The sequence below is a fragment of the Hyperolius riggenbachi genome, chromosome 5 (genome assembly GCF_040937935.1).
Source record: "Hyperolius riggenbachi isolate aHypRig1 chromosome 5, aHypRig1.pri, whole genome shotgun sequence".
NCBI lineage: Eukaryota > Metazoa > Chordata > Amphibia > Anura > Hyperoliidae > Hyperolius > Hyperolius riggenbachi.
The window spans coordinates 49,387,498-49,414,360 of record NC_090650.1 but is presented as its reverse complement, the minus strand read 5'-3'; the positions used below and the strand labels follow the sequence as shown (position 1 = coordinate 49,414,360).

At 43.6% G+C, this 26,863-nt stretch overlaps 1 protein-coding gene across 18 annotated transcripts in view; it reads right to left on the bottom strand.

Annotated features, from left to right (window-relative positions):
* Positions 1 to 26,863, bottom strand: part of KIAA1217 (KIAA1217 ortholog) — a 798,974-nt gene that overhangs the window by 366,217 nt on the left and 405,894 nt on the right. For 2 of the 18 annotated variants that reach the window (XM_068235629.1, XM_068235631.1), the window contains exon 1: positions 23,983 to 24,215. The exons of the other annotated variants lie outside the window; for them this stretch is intronic. In XM_068235629.1, coding sequence (XP_068091730.1) covers positions 23,983 to 24,084 — 102 coding nt within the window. In that variant the 5' untranslated portion in view covers positions 24,085 to 24,215. Of the gene's footprint in view, positions 1 to 23,982; positions 24,216 to 26,863 lie in introns of those variants that run through there. 18 annotated transcript variants of the gene reach the window in all.

The window sequence follows — 26,863 nt, the reverse complement described above, 5'->3', positions numbered from 1 at the left end:
TAGCAGTGTTAAGGAGACTTGCCCAAGAAACTCCTTACTGAAATAGGTGCTGGCTTACTGAACAGGCAGAGCCAAGATTTGAATGCAGGTCTCCTGTGTCAGAGGCAGAGCCCTTAACCATTGCACTATCCAGCCAATAGCTATAGGAGCAGCCATGTTCCCTCCTCCCCTTCTAGCTGCCCATTGCTTATCCAGAGGGACGGTGTGAAGATAGCATCTGTGACTTCTCTAAACTCTTGGAAGTTCTGTTTCCCATCTCTCCACCCCCCTGCTAATGAAAGCTTTTGTTTGTTCGCTTCTAAAGTGTGCAATAAAAGAATTACAGTACATGAGTCCTTATCTGCCTGAAATTTCTGAGGTTGGGCAGGCCTCAGAAGTAGGATAAAGAGCCCTGCCAAACTTTTAAATGTAAAAAGAAGAGGTCAAATTTAAGTTTTTTTGAATAATGAGCCACATTATTGGCATGCATTTTAATATACTATTGAGATGCCCTGGGTGCTAAAAATAATGCTTGGTTCACATTAATGGCAATGCTACCAGCATGCTGTACACATAGTAAAGGGACAGCGGTGGGGGGTCCTTTTAGACTCCTGGAAATCAGCTTTCGGCATCATTATAAGTAGGAATGAAAAACAAAAAACTCCCTTTACATAAAAGCACCCAAAACTGCTGAAGTTTCACCTCTGATTACCTGGCGGCGCTACAAAAAGAAAATGATTTCTGCATTTTCTCAGCCCGCTCCGCCATGCTCAGATCCCTCCGCAGATATGACAGATTGGCTCTGCAATTATTCCGGCGCGCTGCACATAACGATGTATCCCCGGTGCGGTGCTGCTTACTGCAACAATAAACACACATGAAGATATGGTCCTTTTCCTGCCCCTCGGTGTGAATAGAAGCCGCTCTGCAGCTCTGCCACTGGAACAGAACTCCGGCATCCGGGGAAAGTGCTGAGGAAGGCCCTTCCAGCCCGGTCTTTATCATCCAGGAGAAATACGTTTAGTCTGTGAAATCGCTGAACAATATACACCAAATTCCACCAAGATAATAAATTCATACTGCTTGCCAAAAGAAATCCTATAGTTCAGATACGGTTACATAACCTTTTTTTGGAACTGATGCCTTCTGCGTGTTTTAACTGCTACAATTATGTGTGTGAATGTCTGAGCTTCACCTCACAGTGTGTGTTCTCCTCAGGGCTTCGGGCAGCAATTCAACCTGAAAATAAAGTGCTGAGATAAACAACTGCATCTATAGTACTGATCTTAAAGCGCTCCTGAACTCAGAACTTCCTCTCTGCTCTAAAAGATAAGCAACAGCATAATAACTTTTAAAGAAAAAACATTTCTTTGTTACAGCGGGTACAAATCCTGCAATAAATCTGCAGTGTCTACTTCCTGCTTTCAGGAAAGCAGACATAGGGCCTTATTCACAAAGCGGTGCAAACTGTTTAGTACGGGTGTGCTAAACAGTTAGCACGTGAAGTCCTTTCGTGGACTTTTGTGCGCGCAATTTGCCGCGATTCGCGCGATCGCAGACTTTTGCGCGCGCAATTTGCAGCGATTTGCGCAAATTGTGCGCGAAAAAGTCAGCGATCGCGCGAATCGTGGCACTTTGCGCACGCAAAAGTCAGCGAACGGCACTTCACGTGTTAACTGTTTAGCACACCCGTGCTAAACAGTTTGCACCGCTTTGTGAATCAGGCCCATAGTGTTAACATCCTGTGTTTACAAATTAGCTGTTCTGCTAAGGCAGCCAGCTGACACAGCTGAGAGATCAAATTACAGTTGTGAATGGTCACAGATGAGGGGGGATTAGACAGGCTAAACTCTTTAAATACACACAAGGTGCATTTCTCTAGGTTTTCTTTCTGCGCTGTGCAAGAGTTGAGTTCCACTTTAAAGTGGGATGAAACTCCATATTAACTGAAAAAATAAATTACATATTTAGCTTACCTATCCTGTTTTTAGGGTTCGCTGTCAGATTTAGGAGAAATGTGATATGAAAAAAAGAAAACAATATCACTGTTGGTTTCCATTGTTACTTTTTGTGAATGATGTCAAAAGTGACATCACGGTTTTCTTTTTTTTTTAAACCTGGCTCAGTGTTAATTTCCTCCCTTCCCCCACATACTGCCCCTCCCACAGCAAACATCACCTAGACAACAGGGTTATGCCACCCTCTGGTCTTAAGGTGCGCACACACACCGTACTTTTTACAAACGACGGGTCCGTCAGACCCTCCCACGGGGGTGGTCGTTCTGCTGACAGTTGCATGTGAGTACAAGCTGTCGGCAGACTGATCAGTCTTATCAGTCTGCCGACAGCTTGTACTCACGTGCACCTGTCAGCAGAACAACCGCCACACGGGAGGGGCTGACGGACCCGACGTTTGTAAAAAGTATGGCGTGTGTACGCGCCTTTACTTTCCTTATCTGTTATGAAATAGGAAGCTTTCTGTTATTTGCATGCTGAGACAAGCTTGTTACTGTGGCTAAATAAATCTTCACACAATCCCGCGGGCACTGAACAGTTCCTGCAGTTAGGCAAAGGACACCAGACCAGGTAAAAATAGAAAAGAAGGGGGGCTTGCATATATTTTTTGTGGCACTAGCTTTGGTAATTTTTTTTTATTTTTGGATGTTACAACCTCCTTTAAAAAGGACTTTCCTGGAACCCTGTTGTGTTTAAAGGGATTTTTTTTTAAAAGCAACTATTTTATTATGTTTCGGACTAAAATTAAATACAAATCTTGGTGTGGCCTGTTTGTACCGCTGCATCTCTTCACAAGCTCGAGAAAATGATAGATCTCCATCTCTTTCAATCATCATCATCCAATTTGGTGTAACTTTCATCCTGCTGTTACAAACCCTTTATTTAAAAGATGTTCATCAGAGCAATTCCGCATCGTCCTCTAAGGCCTGGAACCCACTGCAAACCGCAAACGCTAAACGCAACCGCTAGCAATTTGTAACAGCGGTTTGCAAGCGGATTCATGCGCGTTTGCGGTCGCGTTTTGCAACATTGTATTTTTTTGCCCAGCGGGTGCGTAGCGTTTTGCGGTTTGCGGTTTTATCCTGATTGGTCGTGTGAATAATTTTTCATTTTGTTACATTGCGCTGCACCGCAAAACGCTAGCAGAACCGCTCAGTTTAGGTTTTGCTGAGCGTTTCCACTAGCGTTTCAATACTTTACATTGAAGCGCTAACGCTCCCAAAATGCTGCAGGTCCTGCGTTTGCGTTTCTGAGAAACGCAAACGCTCCTGTGGAAGTTGCCCCATCCATTAACATTAGCACAGCGTTTTGGCAAACTGCTAGCGTATCGCAGTGCTGCCAAAACGCTGCTAAAAGCGCTCCTGTGGGTTCCAGCCCAGAAGCTCTCTTTAATTGTATGTTTGGGATGATAAGAGACTTGTTACCACTGCAGGGCTTGTAAGAAGCGCTCGTGGTAAACCCTTTCTTCTGCTGAAAAAAAGCAGCGCTTACATAGCAAATATAAATTCTTGTTATATACCCGAACTGAAATGTGACATAATGAGATAGACATGGGTATGTACAGTGCCTAGCACACAAATAACTATGCTGTGTTTCTTTTTTTCTTTCTCTGCCTGAAAGAGTTAAATATAAGGTATGCATGTGGCTGACTCAGTCCTTACTCAGACAGGAAGTGACTACAGTGTGACCCTCACTGATAAGAAATTCCAACTATAAATCACTTTCTTAGCAGAAAATGGCTTCTGAGAGCAAGAAAGAGGTAAAAAAGGGGAATTTCTTATCAGTGAGGGTCACACTGTAGTCACTTCCTGTCTGAGTCAGGACTGAGTCAGCCACTTACATACCTGATATTTAACTCTTTCAGGCAGAGAAAGAAAAAAAGAAACACAGCATAGTTATTTGTGTGCTAGGCACTGTACATACACATGTCTATCTCATTATGTCACATTTCAGTTCGGGTATCCTTTAAGGCGGCCATATTGCGGTCCACTGTGGCAAACCGATCGATCACTCACTGATCTGAATCTGAGAGTCCTGAAGGTGCCCACACATCTACCAATTTTCCAGCTCGATCGACCATACCATTTGATAATTTTATAAAATTGGATGAAAATCTTTGCTGCAACATGTCTGCCTGATTGATGATTGGATCGATTTTGTTTTGGAATCGGTCAAATGACTCGATTAGATATGCTGGAAAGATCTTGGTCGAAAGTGCTTGATCGAGTGCATGGTGGTAATGGGGTAATGGCATTCAATATCGCAGCGCCGGACCCCCAGCTGCTGTCCCCCAAATGTAAATGACCCCCCCCCCCTGTGCTTTTTCAAGCACGATTAATATGTACCCAACGCGTTCCGCGTGTCTCTGCCCGCTTCCTCAGGTCAATACAACAGGCAGATGCATAAGTGCAGATCTGTGTGGAGCATGGGCACCTCTAACCGAATACACATTAAATTAATATTGCCTTGAGAGTGGTTTAAATACCCATGGTCAACGGTCCTCAACACTATCAATGTGAGAGAGGCCTAAACATGCCTCTACATTTTCATTTACGTGGTCTACTCAGTATGGATCTGAACAAAATATACACCTGCTTATAAGTTAAATTCAGACAGGCCGACAGGTCATGTGGCTGTTGGAATGCCGCTCTCCTGGTCTTACTGTCCAGTCTGACTAGAGGAGATGCTTGCTGGACTCCCGAGAACACCCTTCAGCCATGTTCTGGGCAAGTGGCTAATTATAGGCCGCTCCAATTAGTTCCACTTCTTTCATCTTTTAATTTCAGGTTGTAGAAGTAGCACAGTGACAGCAGCACGAGATAACAGCAGCCGGGGAGGGGAGCAGCTTCTGGCGCCAGAGAGTAATGACTATGGCCCTGTCTCGCTGGCACATGCAGCTGTCTATTGCCATTCTCGAAAGGGCAAATTTAAAGAGGAAAATAATGTGCGGTAATAAATAATATTGCTTTTTTTTTTAAAAAAAATTTTTTTTAACAATAACAGTTTCTAATTTATTTAGTCAGTGTTTTCCCATTGTAAGATCATTCCTCTCTCTGATTTGCATTCTTTTATTACAGATGGCAACATCTTTAGTCCTGCCAGGTGATCTGTATGGAATGTTCGTTTCTGAGAGTTCTATACACAGAGGGAGCTACTGCTTGGAAACAGCCATTATTTCCCATAATGCTACGAGGTTCACAGACAGAAAACCATGGCCCTGACATCACACTGTGGGAGGGGTTTAACCACAATATCATCCACACAGACGTCCGTAATGATTTCCCGTGGTAAAGGGGGTATCAGCAACTGAATGGGATGAAGTTCAATCCTGGGTTACAGTTCCTCTTTAAAGTGGACCAGAACTCTTGCACAGGACAGAAAGAAAACATAGAGAAATGTACCCTGTATGTATTTAGAGAGTTTAGCCTGTCTAATGCCCCCTCATCGGTGACTAACCACAAGTTGTAATATGATCTCTTAGCGGTGTCATCAGGCTGCCTCAGCAGAGCAGCTAATATGCAAACACATGATGTTAACACTATGTCTGCTTCCATGAAAGCAGGAAGTAGACACTGCAGATGTATTGCAGGACTTGTATCAGCCATAAAGAAATGTTTTGCTTTAAAGGTTATTATGCTGTTGATTATCTTTTAGAGCAGAGAGGAAGTTCTAAGTTCAGGTCCTCTTTACGGTGCCCGTCAATGATACAATCTTGACTATAGTGTATAAATACAGGAAATAAGGTAATAATAATAATGCAGTTAAACTAATAAACACTCCAAATACAGTATAAATAAGACGCCTTAAGCTTTGGAACTGGAACTTCTAGTTCATATGAGTTGAACAATCAAAGCGTTAAATGAGGTTTAAGCCATACAAGGAAGCCGAGATCCTGAAAGATTACTAATTTATTTGGTCTTATATGTTTGTGTCCTTAGAAGCAGATATTCTGGCCAAACAACATTCTGGCAAAATAATCAGAACAAAGCAGAGCCTTAAAGTGTATGGGCAGCATCCCAACATGTCTCCACGTCTCCCCTCTCCCCTGCATAAGATAAATATACAATATTACAGGAAAAATATGTTCCAGATACCTTTATTTGTGACCCAAAATCCTTGTTGTATAGAAGCACTTCTATTAGGGAGGGTTCTCTTTCCCGGTGCCCCTCCCTACTGCTCTTCTAATCACATCTATCACAATATCATCAGGCAGCCTAATGCTAGGTACACACCATACCATTTTCTGGCAGATCGATTACTGTATTTTTTGGACTAGAAGACTCACTTCCTCCCCCCCTCCCCCCCCCCCCCCCCCAAAAGAGGGGACAAAAAGTCACTGCGTCTTATAGTCCAAATGCAGGGAGTTCCTGACTTGTGAATGCCTGCCAATACGAGCCTCCAACCCACCGCAATGTCGGGGACTCCCTGTACTGTGCCCATGCAGAGGAGGACACAGGGACAAACGGAGGACACAAGGGTGACACAAAGGGGCATAGAGGAGGACACAACAGGTACAGAGGACACAGGAAGAAACAAGAGGTACAAGGGGGAATGAGGTACAAAGGGGGCATAATCCACAAGATGCCCCTTTACCATGCATGGATGTACCAGGTTTAGTATATATTTTTACCAATGGTTTTGTCCTCTAAACCTAGGTGCATCTAATGGTCAGGAGCGCCTTATAGTCTGAAAAATACAGTATTTCCAACATGTCCAATCTGTCCACATTTCGATCGATTTCCATAGAAGCGAACGGAAAATGATCCTAAAATCGACATTTTGGAAATAATCGATCTGGCAGGTAAATCTGCCAGAACAATTGTATGGTGTGTACCTAGCATAAGGGTTGTACACACTTTCAAACTTGGGTCACCTTAAATGATCACTTATTAGTTGCCTTTTCAAACTATCTACTATTTACTAGTACAGCAGAGTCCCTGTTTTCCAGAACTCAGCTAACCAGCAGTTTCAACCAAGCAGCACAAATTGCCTGAAGTACTCAGTGCTGAAGGCCAACTTCTTAGGTGGTTTGTGGGCTCTGCTGAACTTCAAGTGAACCTAAAGTAAAAAACAAAAAATGCCAATTCACTTACCTGAGGCTTCTTCCAGCCCCTTGAAGTCCTCCTGCTCCCTCACCGCTATCCTGTGCTCAGCCGTTCCTCAATTGTCCCGGCGCTGCCCGCAGGCATCCTCTATCGTGCTCCCGAGGCCAGGGTACTGGACTACTCATCCAACGTTGGAGGGGGACAGCGGAGGGATGGTTGATCGCGGGATGATGGCGAGAGACCAAGAAGACTTCAGGGGATGGAAGAAGCCCCATGTAAGTAAATGAGAATTTTTTAGTTTAGGTTTCCTTTAAAGACTTGGTTCCATGACTCCCCCAAAGTTAAAGGACCACTATTGTGAAAAAAAAGTAGATAGTTAAAATCTGACAGAGCCAACAGGTTTTACGCCAGTCCATCTCTCTTCATGGGGGATTCTCAAGGTTTTCTTTTTTTTTTTTTAACAGCATTTCTTGAACAGCAGTTGCAAAGTCTAGCTGACAAAATAGTGTGCAAGTGAGGAGGGAGGCTGGCTGGTATCTTACTATTTTGGCAGTTAAACTGCTGTTCAGGAAATACTGTTGAAAACAAAGAAAGCCCTGAGAATCCCCCATGAGGAGATGGACTGGCCCAAGACGTCTCAGTTCTATCAGATTTTAACTGCCTACTCTTTTCGCAATAGTGGTCTTTTAATGTACTTTCAGTTACTGTATTTTAACACTTACCCGGCATTAGCCAATCCGCATTGGTGCCGGATAACTGAGACTCTGCTGTAGTATGGGGAGGCGGTAGCAGTGCATTGGATGGACATGTGACAGTACTTGAGTGGACAGGATTTGGCAGTATTGGGTTGGTTGCTTGAACTGGGGGGGAGGGGGGGGGCAGTATTTGGGGGAGTGGAACTCTTCGAAGGAAAGGGAAGGGATGGGATGCATTCTAATACTTGCCCCCAGACACATTGTTTTTCAGATATGTCACTGAGTAAAGTAGATTCCATAAACTCCCAAAATAATTTAATTTCTCATATAAAACAAGGATTAGTAGCACTGGGTAACTGCTCCATTTTTATTGTAATCACAATATTCATACAGAAAAACCGTCAGAATTATGTAAGATAAAACTGCAAAACATAGTTTGTGAGGGTGATTTGCTGAGACAGTTGCAAAAAAAAAATCAGGTGCAAGAGCAGTGCAGTTACCAAGAGCAACAAACCACATTCCACCTGCAAAACCAAACAAGGATTCCGATTGGTTCCACTGGGCAACTGCTCTACATTTGGTTCAGCTTTCTTTACACTTTTAAGAAAAAATCCCCTCAAAGTGTTTTGCAGCTGGAGAAATCTACTCAGAGCGGTTCAGGTATTTGACATGGATACTTTAAGGACGATTTGGCCTGAAAAAGGTCAGGAATAATGGAAAAGAGCTCAAGTATGGCTGGGTAAAAATTTTTTTAAAAATAATGTGGTCAAAACAACTTAAAAAGCTCATTAGGATACACTGATAGCAAATGATGACAATAATTTGACTTAACAGTAATCTTTGCACGAGCAGATCACCAGGGCTACAGGAGGTAATACCTATGGATTAAGCCACACAAAGTTAAAGAGGTCCTGTAGTGAAAATAACACAACAAATAAAATTGCTTATTTTTTTACATTATTCATTTAAAGATTATTTAGTCAGTGTTTGCCCATTGTAAAATTTTTACTCTCCCTGATTTACATTCTGAAATGTATCACTGGTGGTGACATCTTTTATTCTGTCTGGGGCATCGTTGTAGAGTGTTTGTTTACTAAGCGTTCCAATGCCAGTACAAAATGTTCCTGGTTTTCCAGAATGCTCTAGGAGGAGAATTCCGCATAGCCTAGGCTGGTGGCGACATCTTTCCTTTTGTCAGATGATATCTACAGAATGTTCATTACTGAGAGTTCTATGCACAGAGGGGCATGATGCTTGCTGGACAGTTGGAAAAAGCCGTTATTTCCTACAATACAACAAGGTATACAGACTGCAAACTGTCAGGACCACGGTCATGACATCACACTGTGGGAGGGATTTCACCACAATATCAGCCATATAGAACCCCCTGATGAACGATTTGAGAAAAGGTAAAGCTTTCTCATGGTAAAGGGGGTATCAGCTACTGATTGGGATGAAGTTCAATCCTAGGTCTGCACCCAGCTGCGTACATATACGTACACAAGCTAAAATATGACCACACCCCTAAGGGTACGGTCAAGATCTGGACTGCCTACTAGAAGTAGTTAAATTGTTGGTGAAGGGCCTTGCCGTAGTGTGTGTGACATGAATACACTGTTTAAACCTATAGAGTGCCTCCTTCTAGGTTATATACGTAATGAACTGCCTTGGTTGGTAGGAGGTCTCATCCCTGTACAGGGTGGGCTTTGTACAACCATTACAGGTTCTGAGCAACAGAGACGTAAGACGGTGATTGGAAGGCTGACAAGTTGAGCAATGGTCCCTGGCAGTCTAGGACCTCTTAAAATACAGATGACTGAAGACAAGACACAAGAGGTTTTCAATTACAGCCATAACTACAGCGTAAGAAGACTAAGCTATCTTAATATTGTATATTCCTCCTTGCCGACACATACTGTGATTATTATAATTCTACTTTATAAAGCACAAACATCTTACGCAGCACTATTACAAACTCAAGACAAACAATCACAAAAAGGAGTAAAGCAGGTGAGTCTGTCCTATCAAGCTTCCAGTGTATTGGGTGAGGGAACCAAACAAAGAGCTCTCAGCGTCTGGAATAGAGCACTATCCATTTTGCAGGAAATAGTTATAGTACAGGGGAGGACATTATTATTATAGAATTGATTTATATAGCGCCAGTATCTTCCGCAGCGCTGAACAGCAGAATACAAAGTCTAACAATACAATATATGGTAAATACAACAGTTAACAGTACAAGTCTTGGACTAGTGATCATAGTTGACTAGTGTCTGACAAGATTGAAACTCTAGTGAGGGAGAGGTTATTGCATACACACTTACTTAGATGTGCACACATTGAGACTTTGCCTTATGGTGACAGTTTGTCCCGGTACTGTACAGGCACATATTTAGCCTAGATGGTAGTAGCATGTACTATTTCTAAGGAGGGGAGTGAAGCAACAATGGTGCGTCACCTGACAGAGCAGGAGTGATAAGCAGGTAAATAGTAGGCTTGGACTTTACTTGGCTAAGATGATGCGGTACCCTGGTTCTCTCAAGCGATGCATCGGGGCTGCCCCATACACAGCCTAGAAAATTAGCAGAGGTGTCTCTCAACAGCCGCTTAACCTGAGGGCACTCTCACGTCTGTACGAGCTGAAGACCTTAGAGGAGGACATTCCAGTAGTATAGAAGGGAGATCATGAGGGCAAAGACCAAAGAATTTGAAGTCTCCTGAGATAGAAAGAAGCATGTTTAGAAATGTTGTGCAGAGTAGCAGGTTGAGATGTGCTGGGTGTGGAGAATAACAGAGAGATCTATGTCAAGGGTGGCTTCAATGAAGCAGATTTGTGATGTAGGTAAAATGACAGCACTATTTAGAGATATAGGTTAGGAATCAGAATGGAGGAAGAAGAGGGAAAGACAATAAGCTCTGCTTTATCAAGAAAAAACTTTGAGTAGCTTTCAGATGGAATGAAAAGAGTGACAGTTTGAAATAACACATTAGGAGCCAGTAGAAAGAGGTAGGTCTGAGCCATAAGAATACAAGTGGTATCTGAGACAGACCGAGTAATAACTTTACTAAGATGCATGCAGAAAAGAATAGAACAGGGCCAAGAACTGAGCCTTGGGGAACCCAGACAGAGGTGAGGATGAAGTACCACTGACCATAACGTTCAAGGTCTAATCGAGCAAGTATGAGAACTATGAGGGGCGATGTCCTAGAACAATGGAGTTCAGTGTTTTTAGTAGCAGATGACAACCAACAGTGTTTGGGGAATAGTTTATCTGAGGTCTTCAGACTTCATGACAACTTAATGGTTTCTTTAACGGACCACTCCAGCAAAAAAAGGAAACCAGTTAAAATCTGACAGAACCAACAGGTTTTGGACTAGTCCATCTCCTTTATGGGGGATTCTCAGGTTTTTCTTTGTTTTCAAAAGTATTTCCTGAATGGCAGTTGCCAAGTCTAACTGCTAAAACAGTGTGCAATGCGTGTAGGGAGACTGGCTGGTACCTTAATATTTTGGCAGTTAAACTTCCACTTAGGAAATGCTTTTGAAAACAATGCCCCTGATGAATTGCGTGAAAAACGCGCAGGGCGTGGCTTGATGGGCAGGGAGTGTTCAGTGCACCAGGAGCGGAGGAGACGTCCTCAGATTTTATATGCTTGAATTCACTTAAAGCGGACCCAAACCAAACTTTTTTAATTAAAAATATTTAGTTGCACCACTCTGACACATACACACATAAATAAACACTCCTTCAAGCCTATGATCATTTCAGTGCATGCTTTTCACCCTCCTCTTTTCATAGCTAGGGTTATGCTGAGGGCAGCCATTAGCAATTCCTCCATTGCCGGACACCATCTACTCTACCAGACTGCCGGATTCTGTCCCGGCAATTTGAAAGGAAGGGAGGGGTTCCTCCAATAAATGTAAAATATTTTTTATTTGTCATCATGCAGCTGAAAAAAGGCTATTTATTATTATAATTTAGAAAATAGATTTTATTTCTGGAATCTTGTATTTTTAATTTGGGTCCACTTTAACGTTTCAGAGTAGTGCTACTTTTTATACCAATACATTTTTTTACACTGTAGAGGCTCATTCTAGATGACAGCATATACTGCATGCTGTGTGGATACTGGAGAGAGGAGGATAAGAGAAGGGGCTTTGGAGAAGAAGCGCTACAACGCAGGGCTGAGCCGTGTGCTGTTGGTGCTGTCTGTAGGTCAGGACAGCTGCAATACAAGGTGAGCACGTCCCTGTTGGTGCTGGGCACAAGTTAGCAATCTGGCGGCCCCACAGTCTGCACATCACAAATTGGGATTCCATTACTTGTGGTACGGGGACACTGAAAATAGATCTGTAACAGCCTGCGCAATGAAAGCAGGTTTTCTGTTTTTTTTCTGCATATAAATGAGAAGCCTGCTGCAAAGTATCTGCCAGCTGAGTGCCAGGGAGCTCTGGAATAACATGTGTGGTGCTGTCTGTGGGTCAGGGTAGCTACCACAAAAGGTAAGCGTGGCTCCTGGTGGTGGGGGGCTCAAGCAGGGCTGTGGAGTCGGTCCAAAAATCCACCGACTCCGACTCCTCAGTTTAGGATTCCACCGACTCCGACTCCTCGACTCCGACTCCTCTAATTTGCATATTACAATGTTGTTGATTAAAAGTATGTAACATGAAATTCGTCTCTTAACTGCCAACGCTTAGGAATTTTACAAGACAACTGAAGTGAGAAGGATATGTAGACTACTATATTTATTCCCTTTAGACTAAAACTAGTCCTTGGTAAGAGTACTTGTAAAAGGTACAAACCGGAACAAAGAACATCTATCAGGCCCTAGGCAATGTAAGTGTGGGTACATGTAAGAGTGATGTGCAGGTACGCTGCAGGGGAATGAGGAGATTCTTCCTCTATTACACATTCTTCATGCACAATCTGAACAAGGTTTATGGGTGACAGACAACACCTCTGTGTTCAATGTGCACAGCATTCTCAGCGGATTCCCTGCAGCTCTGTGGGGAGTGCATATGTAGAGTATAGTACTACTGTGTAACAAAGTAAACCTGAGACAGATGAAATTAAAGTTTTATACATACCTGGGGCTTCCTCCAGCCGCCTTCAGGATAATCAGTCCCTCGTTGTCCTCCTCCACCACCTGGATCTTTTGCTGAGTCCAGGTACTTGAGCCAGTCGGGCGTAGTGCGCATGCACACACTCCACCGCCAGGAGCATACTACACCTGTGCAGCACTATTGCGCAGGTGCAGAATGTTCCTGGCTGTGGGAGCGGCATGCGGCCGGACAGCCCTGACTGGCTGAATTACCAGGACTCATAGCAGAAGATCCGGGTGGTGGAGGTCAGCGAGGGACTGATTAGCCTGAAGGGGGCTGGAGGAAGCCCCAGGTATGTATAAAACTTTACTTTTCATCCGTCTCAGTTACCCTTTAATTTGTAGTCACCAAACCAAATTTTAACAACATATCAAATTATTTGATTTCATCAGCAAAGGGAGTGCATACATTTGCATAAATCAGCATCAGTGCAGAATTATTTCCATCTCGTTGACCATCTCTATTAGTGACACAGCTACACATCAGGCTTTATTCTTACAGCATAGATGTTATTTAGTATATATAAGAGATTCCTGTGTACACATCATATATACAGTCACAATCAGATATGTATATCTGACCTTAAAAATACGGGGACTGCTTTATTGAAGCAGCACAAGTAACTAATTTTGATTGGTTTATTTCATTTTTGTGGACTAAGCACAGCTATTACTGTATATATATATACTGTATATATACATTATTTTTAATGACTATTATCTGAGAAATAGAACATTTTATCATATTTTCTATTTTAATTACAGTTACAAATTCATTAGGAGTCGGAGTCGGAGTATTTTTTCCCGACTCCGACTCCAGGCACCCAAAAATACCCGACTCCACGACTCCGACTCCACAGCCCTGGGCTCAAGAACAAGTGCGGTGTCCTTATAAAAGCCACACAGGGACCATCTATTATGGTGTCAGGACAGAGTGGCGCTCATGTTTGCTACACAGCCATAGGTTAAAGCCCCTGTTTTTTTTACTGACCTGAGGAAGCGGCAAGCACTCGCGAAACGCGTTGTCAATTTTATGCGCTCGAATAAAAGACCTTTTTCAATAAACTGGTCCAAATTCTTCAGGAGAGGTAAGATTACCTCGCTGTTTATAAGATTACCAGCTTATTAGCATATCTTTTATGCACTGGGCGCCGCCACCCGTATTTTAAGTATCTATTATGGTGTGGTTGTTTTCTGAATTAAAGGACAACTGAAGTGAACGGTATATGGAGGCTGTTCTTTTTATACAATACCAGTTGTCTGGCGGCACTGCAGATCTATTTGGCTGCATTAGTGTCTTAGTGACACCAGAAACAAGCATGCAGCTAATCTTGTCAGATCTAGACAATGTCTCAAACACCTGATCTGCTGCATGCTTGTTCAGGGTCTATGGCTGAAAGTATCGGAGGCAGAGGATCATCAGGATAGCTGGGTAACTGGCATTGCTTAAAAGGAAATAAATATGGCAGCCTCCATATCCCTCTCACTTCAGTTACTCTTTAAGTTATACAGTCTATGTGATGACCTGTTTTTATTATTTTTTTTCTTCTGAGGTGCAAGACAACTATAAAGCTGAGGTCTTGGGCAGAGGATTTTAAGCGACTTGGAGAAAAATTCTCTAGGTGGTTTGGAGAACTGTTGACCTTGAGTCAATTGGTCAAAGAGACTTAAAACTATTCCTTTGCTTTTCTTTTTATCCTTTTCATCTTGGTAATACATAAGGCAGCATATTTTAGGTGTATGATATGAAAATAGAGACGAACCTGGGAGTCCCCCATGACGAGATGGACTAGTCCAAAACCCGTCAGTTCTGTCAGATTTTAACTGCTTACTTTTTTTTTTTTTTTTTTGCTGGATTGGTCCTTTAAAACACATACAAACCATCTATGCTGTACTGCAGAATCCAAAGTAAATGAGTAAAATAAAAAGAGAAAGGCGTAAGACAAGATGCTGGATAATGCATCACAGACAGATCTTCCATGCCAAAGAAATACAAATATTATTTAAAAGACGGACAGAGGAATGACTTTACTGAGATCCATAATGTAGAAAGAAAAAGAAAAGGGCCAAGAACTGAGCCTTGGGGAACCCAGACAGAGATGAGAATGAGTACCATTGAACATAGCCTTCAAGGTCTAATGTAGCAAGTATGAGGAGAACTATGAGGGGGAGATGTCCTATGTCAATGGGTAGCAAACAATTAACCATAATCAATCGTGTCAAATACATTAAAGACAAGAAGAGTAATTTTGTGATCTAGTTTTAAGTAGGTCTTCAACTATATATATATATATATATATATATATATATATATATATATATATATATATATATATATATATATATATATATATATATATATATATATATATATATATATATATATATATATATATATACACACACATACATACATACATACATATATATATATATATACACACACATACATACATAGATATATATATATATATATGACAACTAAATGCTTTCTTTAAGGTGGACCTGAAATCTTGAACAGGACAGAAGGAAAACAGATAAATGCACCCTGTAAGTATTTAGAGAACTTAATTTGCCTAATTCCCCCTCATCTGAGATTGTAATTTGCTCTCTCAGCTTTGTCAGCTCAGGAATTTTCTCTGCCATGGCAGAGCAGCTAATTTGTAAACATAGGATGTTAACCCTATGTCTGCTTCCATGAAAGCAGGAAGTAGGCACACTGCAGATTTATTGCAGGATTTGTATCAGATGTAACAAAGAAATGTTTTTCCTTATGCTGTTGTGAATCTTTTAGAGCAGAGAGGAAGTTCTGAGTTCAGGTCCGCTTTAATACACATAAAAACCATCTATGCTGGGCTGCAGAATCCAGCGTAATGGTGTAAAATAAGGAGAGGAAGGCGTGAGACAAGATGCAGGATAATGTATCACAGACAGATCTTCTATGCCAGAGAAACATGAATGTTATTTAAAAGTCAGCGCAGATAAGCGCAGATAAGACGGCCGCAGTTTAAGGCTTCCGTTGTTGGAGATGCTCGCAGTCATTACCTGACATTTTCATTAGGATCACAGTGGCAACAATGCCGCGAGCTGTTTACGTCGCATCTCGACGCCGTGAAATAATAATGGGCACACGTCTACATTTACTGAAGAAGATAGTAACTGCAATATCCAGTGTTACATGAACGGAAGCAGCATGAAATCTGAGGAATATCTGTATCAATAAATCTAACAGGTTTCTGGGGTGTTATTTCCCTCCACAGCAGCCAATCATCATGAAGCTGAGGCGGGAATGGGAACGCTATACTCCCTCTTAGGGACAAGGAATGGAGAAGATAGAAAGAGGGAAATTTCAACAAAATCTGTAACGAGAAAAAGTTCCCCTGGGGGGTACTCCCCTCGGGTGGGGGAAGCCTCCGGATCCTACTGAGGCTTCCCCCGTCCTCCTGTGTCCCACGGCGGTGGCGATAAAGCTCCCCAAACGGCGGGGATGTAAATATTTACCTTTCTGGCTCCAGTGAAGATGCAGTATCGGCTCTCCGCTCGGAGACAGGTGGAGATAGCCGATCGCCTTCGGGCCGCTCTACTGCGCAGGCGCAAGTCTCCTGCTCCTGTGTAGTAGAGCGGACCTGACAGAGATTGGCTATTTCCAATTATTTCCAAGCGGAGAGAGGCAACCGCGCCCCCGTTGGAGCCAGAAAAGGTAAATCTTGCACAGCCTGACAAATTGTCGGCTGTGCGTTCCATGGGCTGCAGCGGGACCAGCGTGGGACACAGGAGGACGGGGGAAACCTCGATAGGGTCCAGTGGCTTCCCCCTACTGAGGTGAGTACCCCCCAGGGGAATTTTTTTTCGTTACAGAGTCTCTTTAAGATACCCTACCTAGATATCTAGCGACTTGGCGGCTGATCGACCATCAGATTCTATAATTATTACTGAATTGGATGAAAATTGGTGAAGCCAAGTGCATGCCCAATTGAAGATGCAACCAATTACTTGCCAAGAATGTCAATCGTAAAAGCTGCAGGATGTCGGGCTGACGTGGTCCATCGGGTGTGCGGTGGTAACAGTAAGCGATATCAGGACGAGTGACGAACGTGACAAAACGCCTAGCGCTGTTACCTAATGCATAAATGTACATATATGTACATCTTCCAAATCCCCTGCTCTTCCATTAGCTCTACACTGCCGGTGCATAGCATGCAGCACCAGTGTGACGTCACACACGTGTTATGTGCCGGCAGTGTGTAAAGGGCTAATGGAAGAGCGGGGGATTTGGAAGACGGACAAGCACCGTGACACAGGGCAGGTAATATATAAGTGCACACATACTGTACATGTACATTTATACACTAGAGCATACATGTCAAACTCAGGCCCCCGGGCCACACTTGGCCCTCAGAGCCATTAAATTTGGCCCTCAATTGGTTTCCCCACTTTGCATTATGTGTTGCTCACTCTAGACCACCAGCGAAGCTATACTGGAGGTGAAGTCCAGGAACACCAAGGGAGCCATATGGGGAGGTAGGGGGAAAGCACTAAACACTAGGGAACTGTATAGGGGGGTGGGATGGGGGTCACTAGACACCAGGGAACTGCATAGGGGAGGGAGAACTTCTAGTCACCAGAGAACTTTATAAGGGAGGAAGGTGGCCAGTAGACATTGAGGTTGGCATGTGACTAGGTCCCAGTGTACAATTTCGGCCCGTGACTAGGTCCCAGTGTACACTGCGGTGTATGGGCAGCCGATAGATCTCTGTCTAATCAGATTCGGTCCAAGAGTGATTTGTCTCTTGGTCAAATTTGCCTGATGTATGGCCACCTTAACATAGTTTCAGCTATGTACAAAGTTGAGGGACGCATGGATTCCACTCAGTATCCGCAGTTTCTGGAGACCAATGTCCAGGAATCAGTGACAAAGCTGAAGCTGCGCCGGGGTTGGATCTTTCAACAAGACAACAACCCTAAACACTGCTCAAAATCCACTAAGGCATTCATGCAGAGAAACATGTACAATGTTCTGGAACGGCCATCTCGGTCCCCAGACCTGAATATAATTGAAAATCTGTGGTGCGAGTTAAAGAGAACCCGAGGCGGGGTTCTTACATCGCAATCCGCATATAGAGGCTGGGTCTGTCTATAGAGCCAAGCCTCTGTTGCTAGTTAGTTTCCTCCAAAGCCCCCCCTGCGCGCTGTCAGACCCCATAAAACACAGCTGAGCTGGCGACACGCAGCGTGTCGCAGCCAGCTGTGTTTATCTCACTAATGTCAGTCTCTGGTCCCCCCCTGCCTCCTGAATCGCTACGGTCCCCGCCCACGTCCCTTCCCTCCCTGCTGATTGGAGGGAAGGGACGCGGGCGGGAACCGGAGCGATTCAGGAGGCGGGGGAGCAGCCAAGACTGACATTCGTGAGGTAAACACAGCCGCATAGCGTGGCTATGAATTATGGGGTCTGACGGCGCACAGGGGGGGCTTTGGGGGGAAGCTATATAGCAACAGAGGCTGGGCTCTATAGACAGACCAAGCCTCTGTATGGGGATTGTGATGGAAGAACCCCGCCTCGGGTTCTCTTTAAAGAGAGCTGTCCACGCTCAGAAGCCATCAAACGTGAACGAACTAGAGATGTTTTCAACCAGAATCCAGACTCTCATTGGAACCTACAGGAAGCGTTTAGAGGCTGTAATTTCTGCAAAAGGAGGATCTACTAAATAATATTGATTTCATTTCTTTTTTGTGGTGCCCAAATTTATGCACCTGCCTAATTTTGTTTAAACAATTATTGCACACTTTCTGTAAATCCAATAAACTTCATTTCACTTCTCAAATATCACTGTGTGTCTCTCCTATATGATATATTTAACTGACATTTTTTATCCTAACAACCGATTTATACAGGAAAATCACGATTCACAACGTTGCCCAAACTTTCACATCCCAATGCATTTGGCGGCAATAGTGTCTGAACCACACATTTGAAACAAGCATGCAGATAATCTTGTCAGTATTAACATTAATGGCAGAAACGCCTGATCTGCTCCATGCTTGTTCAGGTTCTATGGTGAAAAGCATTAGAGGCAGAGGATCAGCAGGGCAGCCAGGCAACTGGTATTGCTAAAAAGTAAATAAATATGTCAGCCTCCATATACCTCTCACTTCAGTTGTCTTTTAATGATAGCTTATTCTGTTTCGGCCTGATCACAATTAAATATGCTGTTTCATTTCTGAGAGCGGAGTCCCACTTTAAACACAGGTGAAAAAGATCCATCATTATTTTCCATACAGTTAAGAAGCAGCCAGAACAACAGGCTCTGCAACCACCGGCACACATTATGCTTCTAAACTAGCAGTTCCTTCACTGGTAATCCCACAATATTAGATAAGTAAACACCTATCAGTCACAAGCTGTAAACTCTCTGGTTAGAAATGACAGGCAGGTAAATGTTTGGCATTCAGTACAGCAAGTTATCATCTTCTATTCTTTTCCCTTGAAATAATTTCAAGCTGTTACAACAGACTCAGCAGACTCTGAGCTGGTAACACAATATCTTGTTATAATGCAGCTGGCGTGTTTAGATATTTAGAAAAGGGGAAAGAGGGGAATTGTTTGAAAAAGAGCATTAGCAGGTGTCAGTAAACACAGGCAAGAGCTGAGAGTTACAGGCAAAGCATGAAATATGGCGGCGGCCAAACCTCCCTGGTGCCTAATAAAATAAGGGGTAAGGCAGGGCAGATAATTGCGGGAATTGTGACGGAGGGGAAGGGGGGGATGGTTAGGGTCAAGGTGCCTATTTTTTTCCCTTCAGATTCAATCTTTTAACGCAATTTGCATGATCAAACTAATCATAAGGCAATTATTGATTGTTCCCGTTTTACATTCCGATTCGATCATAAAATCCAACTTTCATATAGATGGATTTTTTCCTTTTCCAATCGACCAAAGAATCGTTTCTTATTCATTTGTTTGACAGTTTTCCACAATTCGATCATAAAAATTGCATTGAAAGATCAAATCTGAAGGAAAAATTGTACTGTTAATGGGAACCTTTAGGCAGGTGTGGAGAGGCAGTTAGGGTTAGAAATCAGATGGTGGGGAGGTCAGTTAGGCAGTCAGTTGGTGGGGTTGGGTAGGGTAAGGGCCCATTTCCACTAGCCATGATTCGATGATCGCATCCCATCCAAACTGAAACCAATGCAAATCAATGGAGCAGCGTCCATTGAATGCGAATTTCCATTTGCGATGCAGGGAAATTATGGATGGCATGCTTCAGATTCTCCCAGCACCCATCTGATTCCCCTCAGCAGTAACAGGAAGCCACATTCGGGACTTCCCGAAGATGACCGGAAGTACCCACGGCTGGATGTGATCATTGCATCATCCAACTAGTGGATATGGGCCCTTAGGCATTAATAGATGGAAGGGTCAAGTGGGAACGGGTCAGGCGATAGCGCTGGTACCTGGGGGTGTCAGTGTCTTCACTACTGCTGCTGCATAAGTGCCTGGTCCCTACCTAAAACTCTGTCCCATCCCCTCCTTTTATGTGGTCCATCCAATACTCTCTGACAAAAATCACCCCCACACCTGAACATTTCCCAACGTGATTTGGAAATGACTAACCAATCAGCCTCTGCTTTCTGAGGGGAAAAAAAAAATCGCAGCCCTTCCATAAATATTTCCAGAGACCACTCAGCTGATCATGTGACTCTCCACAGAGCTACAGCAAGATTTCCTCACAACAGTCAGGTGTGTGGTCAGTAAATTATAATTCCTAAGGATCAGTCACAGAGGTCACTAGCACAAGGATGTCACAGCTGACACTTACATAGTTATTTTGGTTGAAAAGAAACATACGTCTATCGAGTTCAGGCAGAAATCTTATAGAAGGTACAAACACCAGCCTGCACCCTCACACATCCCAGTTGATCCAGAGGAAGGTGAAAAACCTTTACAAGGCTTGCACCAATTAACCCCAAAAGGGGAAAAAATTCCTTCCCAACTCCAGACGGCAATCAGATAAAATCCCTGGATCAACATTGCCGAAAATGACCAAGCAATTCTAGCCATGGATGTCTTTCTATGCAAGGAAAGCATCTAAGCCCCTTAAAAATAGCAGCATTACTTTCTACTTCATCTACTAAGTCATTAATAAATTGAAAAGTACTGGACCCAGTTCCCTGTTGGACACCACTGCTAAAGGTCATATATTTTGAATATATTCCACATGTGCTGTAGTACAAAGAGATATGAGCTGCAATTACAGTAAGTGAGATAATCAGTATAATGTAATATTGCTTTAGTAAAAGAAAAAAAATACAAATTTTTGCATTTGGATGAGAGGGTTAAGCCAAAAATGAATAATACAGATTCTGGTGGAGTCTGATGAGATTAATCATTCTCCAGGTTTCGACCACCCTTGTAGTAAATTCTGACAAGAGAAAACATTTGCTCTCAACCCTCTTTCATTCATCAACTTAGGTTGTCTGTCCCTGCCCTCTGCCCCGGCTTACACACCAACACGAAAAGTGCTTGAGGGTAATTGGACAACAGCTGCTCTTCATTGAGTCTCATTGTCAACACTGATCGGAAGGTATAGCTATTGTACTACTAAAACTCATTACAAACATGAGAGAACTGTCACCAAATCTGATCATTAACAAAAATAATCAGAAGTCTAAACTGTCCCCTCAAGCTTTCCCAGCCAACCCCAAACAACCTATCAGGCTGGATTGAGAGACAGCTGGCTCACATCCATCTTCATATCTAATGCACAAGTGTAAATTCAGTGATTTGCCCAGTCAGCACTTCAAATTTCACACTTCTAAACAATGGTCAGATTGGGAGAGGGGAGGGGATGCAGCAATGCAAATTAGGGAGAGGTGGAGCCTCGTCCTCTGTTCTTTCCTACTAATGTTTACTCTTTATACATTACATACTACCCACTTCTGAAGGACTCATTCTTTACGTGTACTGTAATGTACTGTAATGGCTTGAGTGGTTGGAGTGAAGTTTCTCCACCCATAGTTCCCAACTTACTTTCCGTCACCCATAACCTGAATCCATCCTTGTCAAATAAGTGACGCTGCGCTCTGCCCACCTTCTCCATCACCTGAACACTGTCCTCCCATCCCCACTTCGGGTACCACTTCTTAAAGGATACCTTAGCGCTCATAAATTTTAAAAATGTTCTCCTCTGTCCCCCTCTGTTATTTTCTAAAGGCCCCCTGAAGCTATTTTCGGGTCACCTAGGTCAGTGAGTAGTGTGCATGCACTGCCGGGAGATGCAGGTCCTTGATCAAGCACCCACGTCCGGGGGCACTCTGCGCAAGCTCCCAACATAATGACTGTGTACTGCGCATGTGCAGAGCACCCTTCGGCCACAAGCGTGCAATCAGGGACGCTCATTGCCGGGCACTGCCTGCGCACTACTCACCAAACTTAAACTAGCTTTTAGGGGCATTTAGAAGATAACGGAGGGGGACAGAGGAGAACTGGGGGAGCAGTGGGCATGAGGACTGCTTCCTATGCATGCCTGCTCCCCAGAGTGCTAAGCTATCGTTTAAGGCAGCACACATTTTCACCTTAACTCTGCCCTTCATCAGCTGTCACCAATTCTTACCCACACCTCAAAAGTGGGTGTATGGCTGAATGGTAGGTGGTTACTGATGTAGGTAGCGTGCTGGGTAAGTGGTTACCCCTCTCACCTTGCATCTCAGCTTTAAATCTTGGCCAGGGCACTGCCTGCATGGAGTCTAAGGGGTCTTATAATAAACAGCCAAGTCACCAGAAACATAACAACGGTTCTACAGAAATAAAGACACTTTTCAGATCTTCATATTCACAAAAACTGATAATCACTTCAACTGCTCTCCCCTTTTCTGCCACTTTACTATACCACATGACAAGGCTATAGTCACAGAAGCCATTGTACTGATCAGAAATAGCGTTTTCTGAGTACTACAAGGAGGAATGGGGCATGCGCACAAAACTTTAGTAAAGTTGTGTGCACCGTCTGCAGATACGTACGCTGACAAGGTAGTGATCCTATGCACAATTAGCGCGACCCACTTTACCAGGTAATAGGAGTGTTACAGTAAAGCACCATGTCAACGTAACAGTAAAATCGTCATATGCTCGCTGTGCACGGTAACGTGACTGTAATTTTGTGCATATGGCCTGATGGAACATAGACAAGATCACCACTTTTTAAAATAGTGGTACGAACCGCAACGGAAATCAGTGGGATAAATATTGCATTTATTAAAATAATGGTCACAGAGAGAACCTTGTCTGGCGATCCATTGCTCCTGTCTAGTGAATGGAATTCCTGATCATCACTGTAGAGTAGTTACAGTATCCTATACGCAACTCTGGCCACTCCTTTTAAAAATCTGGAGTTATAAACATTATCATAAAAAGTACTACAGAACTTGTCGCCTCCATACATTCATCAATCTCCAGATACCATCCCACCCGGAACCTTTGCTCCTCCCATGAGACCTTCTTGTAATCTAGCCTGATCACCTCCTCTCCCTCCCGCATTCAGGACTTCTCACAAGCCTCACCTCTACTTTGGAACACTTTCCCACAGCCCGTCTGTCATGCTCCAAGTCTGGAAATCTTCAAACGTACTCTCAAACCACACGTTTTCAGACAAGCCTATAATTTGCTAAAGGTAGCATTGGAGGTTCACTGCCCCATCTACTAACCCACTGTCTCCTTCCCTTATGTCTCCAATCCACCACCCTCTAGAATAGATTCTAAGCTCACAAGGACAGGGACCTCCTCCTAGTGTTTCTTGTTCTGCTGGCATTTATCACATGAACATGTACCAGTATTGGTGATGCCTCAAACCCCACATAAACAATGTCTGTATTCATATTGCTGGATGTCCTGATTCTAGAGAGTTTGAACATCTTAGGTATCTATGCTCCCCACTATTTGATTTGTACTATGTACAGCGCTACGGAAGATGCTGGCACTATCTCAATAAAAAGATAATTGGGAGCTCCTCTGAGGGACAGTCAGTGACAGGAATAGTCTGGTGTACTCCGCGAAGCACTTGCAGAAATCGTCAGCGCCACATAAATGCACAGTATAAATAATTATCAGTTGTTGTTACACAATCCCAAGTTTTATGACAGGACTTGTACCTTGCTGATTCCCGGCTGGTGTTTGCTTCCTGCACAGCACAGTGACACAAATCTCTTCTCTGTCCTCGCCTTCCTGTCTGAGAGGGCCACTTTCTGATCCATGACAGGACCCTTAGCAGAGGCTGCAGCTCTGCCCTGCAGCCATGGAGCTTGTGCCTTCAGTCCTGCGCCTGCACCTTCAGCTGGATCCTGAGAACAGGTTGCCGGATGTCACAGCACAAATCCTCTCCCGAGTGTCTCATTTCTGGTTTTTCATGGGTGAAACGCATTGAGCAGCAGGAGGTGGAGTTAAAGTGTGCAAATTCACTAAATCACTTCTGCCCATAAAAGAGCAGAGCCAGAATCCGGATCACCTAAACAAGAGGGGGGGAAGAATCCTCACCCCTCCAAGTCTGCAGCAAACTGTAAATCCGGACAAATGCACAGCTATAAGGAGAGATGACTAACAGGGAGAAGAGCGATGCTGGGGGGCACACAAACCTGCTGCTGCTGCCATGGCTTTGATGTCACCTGTCTAATCCTCTTCTCTAATAACCGTACTATACTCACCCATTCTCACTTTACAACTTCTTAGGAGCTGTATAGTGTACTGAGTAAGGGCTCTGCCCCTGACACAGATCAGCACCTATTCAGTGAGGAGACCTTGGGCAAGACTTCCTAACACTGCTACTGCCTGTAAAGCGCATCCTGGCGGCTGCAGCTTTGGTGCTTTGAGTCTGCCAGGAGAAAAGCGCAACATTTTTTTTTGTCTTATCTAGTTAATGTGGACCTGGACTCACAACTTCCTCTCTGCTTTAAGATAAGCAACAGCATAATAACCTTTAAAGTAAAACATTTATTTGTTACAGCTTATACAAATCCTGCAATAAATCTGCAGTGTTTCATACCTCCTGCATTCATGGAAGCAGACATAGGGTTAACGTCCTGTATTTACAAATTAGCTGCTCTGCCGGGATTTCTGAGCTGACACAGCAAAGATCAAATTACAGTGGTGATTAGTCACAGATGAGGGGGAATTGGACAAGCTAAACTCTCTAAATACATACAGGGTGCATTTCTCCCTAATTTCCTTCTGTCCTGTGCAAGAGTTCAGGTCCACTTTAAGCGGGATATCTGGCATCAGTACAGCTGTCCCTCTAGGGCTGTTTCAGACAAGCAGGAAACATGGCGTTTTCCAGAGGTGACGAAAGTGTCATCATAAAGAGATTAACGGTCATTCCATTCAATCGAATGGAATCATTTTTTAGACGACGGTGATAGCTTTTTGTGTTGATTATGTAAATGCAGCGGTAGATCCAGTCTTCTTGTCTTGGAGGGCACATGTAACATCCAATCATCCAATCATCGGGAAACCTCTACCCACTCTGTATCTCCTCTACCACTCCAGGCTGCACTCCACAGCTTTGAGGATCGCCAACGATCCCTCACACCCAGGCCACCACTTCTTCGGCCAGCTTCCTCTGGGCCGGAAGTATCGGTCCATCTCCACCAGGACGTTAAGACACAGGAACAGCTTCTTCCCCTCAGCTGTCAACTTGCTGAACTCTCTCCATGCACTCCAGCCCTCCCATTGTGTCCCTGTCCCTACATTAACCCATTTGCGTTCCGTCGTTTTCACTTGAGAAATGTTCACCTCACATTCATTAGCCTATAACTTTATCACTACTTATCACAATGAACTGATCTATATCTTGTTTTTTCTGCCACCAATTAGGCTTTCTTTTGGGGGGTACATTTTGCTAAGAGCCACTTTACTGTAAATGCATTTTAACAGGAAGAATAAGAAAAAAACGGAAAAAATCATTATTTCTAAGTTTTCAGCCATTATAGTTTTAAAATAATACATGCCTCCATAATTAAAACTCACGTATTGTATTTGCCCATATGTCCCGGTTATTACACCGTTAAAATTATGTCCCTATCACAATGTATGGCGACAATATTTTATTTGGAAATAAAGGTGCATTCTTTCCGTTTTGCATCTATCACTATTTACAAGTTTAAAATAAAAAAAAAATATAGAAATATTTCATCTTTACATCGATATTTAAAAAGTTTAGACCCTTAGGTAAATATTTACATGTTTTTTTTTTTTTATTGTAATTTTTTTTTTTTATATTAAACATTTTATTTGGGTATTTTTGGGAGGGTGGGATGTAAACTATAGTTTTATAATGTAATTGTGGGTTTTTAATTTTTTTTACTTTTAGTTGTAGTTTGACTTTTTGTCCACAAGATGGCGTCCATGAGTTTGTTTACATGACGTCACTCTAAGCGTAACACACGCTTAAAGTGGCGCAGGGGGGAGGCAACGGCCAGAAAAAGCACAGCTTCCGAGAGAAGCTGTCGCTTTTTCAGCGGGGGAGAGGAATCAGTGATCGGGCACCATAGCCCGATACATTGATTCCGTGGCTACCGAATCCGCGGTCGGGAGTGAGCGTGCACGCGCTGTAGCGCGCATGGTTCCTGGACGTAGTTTCTACGTCCAGGAACCAAAATAGGTTAAAGGGATACTTAAGTCAAGGGGCAAACATGAGTTTAACTCACCTGGGGCTTTCCTCAGCCCCCTGAAGCCGATCGGTGCCCTCGCAGCCCCGCTCTGATGCTCCTGGACCCGCCGGCGACGACTCCCGGTGTCGCCGTCACCGGCCGACAGGCATGAGAACGCGAGTGATTTTCCGCGTTCCCAGCCATAATATCGCCCCCTATGCTGCTATTGCGGCCAGGAGGTGGCTCAAAACGTGATGTTATGACGAAGCGCCAGGAACCAATGCAGACCACTTTTCTCCTTGGTGGCAGAAAAGTGTTTAGCATTAGCGGAACGAGCCGCTGCCAGCCGTCTTGCTGAGGTCCATGAACCGGCCCATTTAAAGAGAACCTG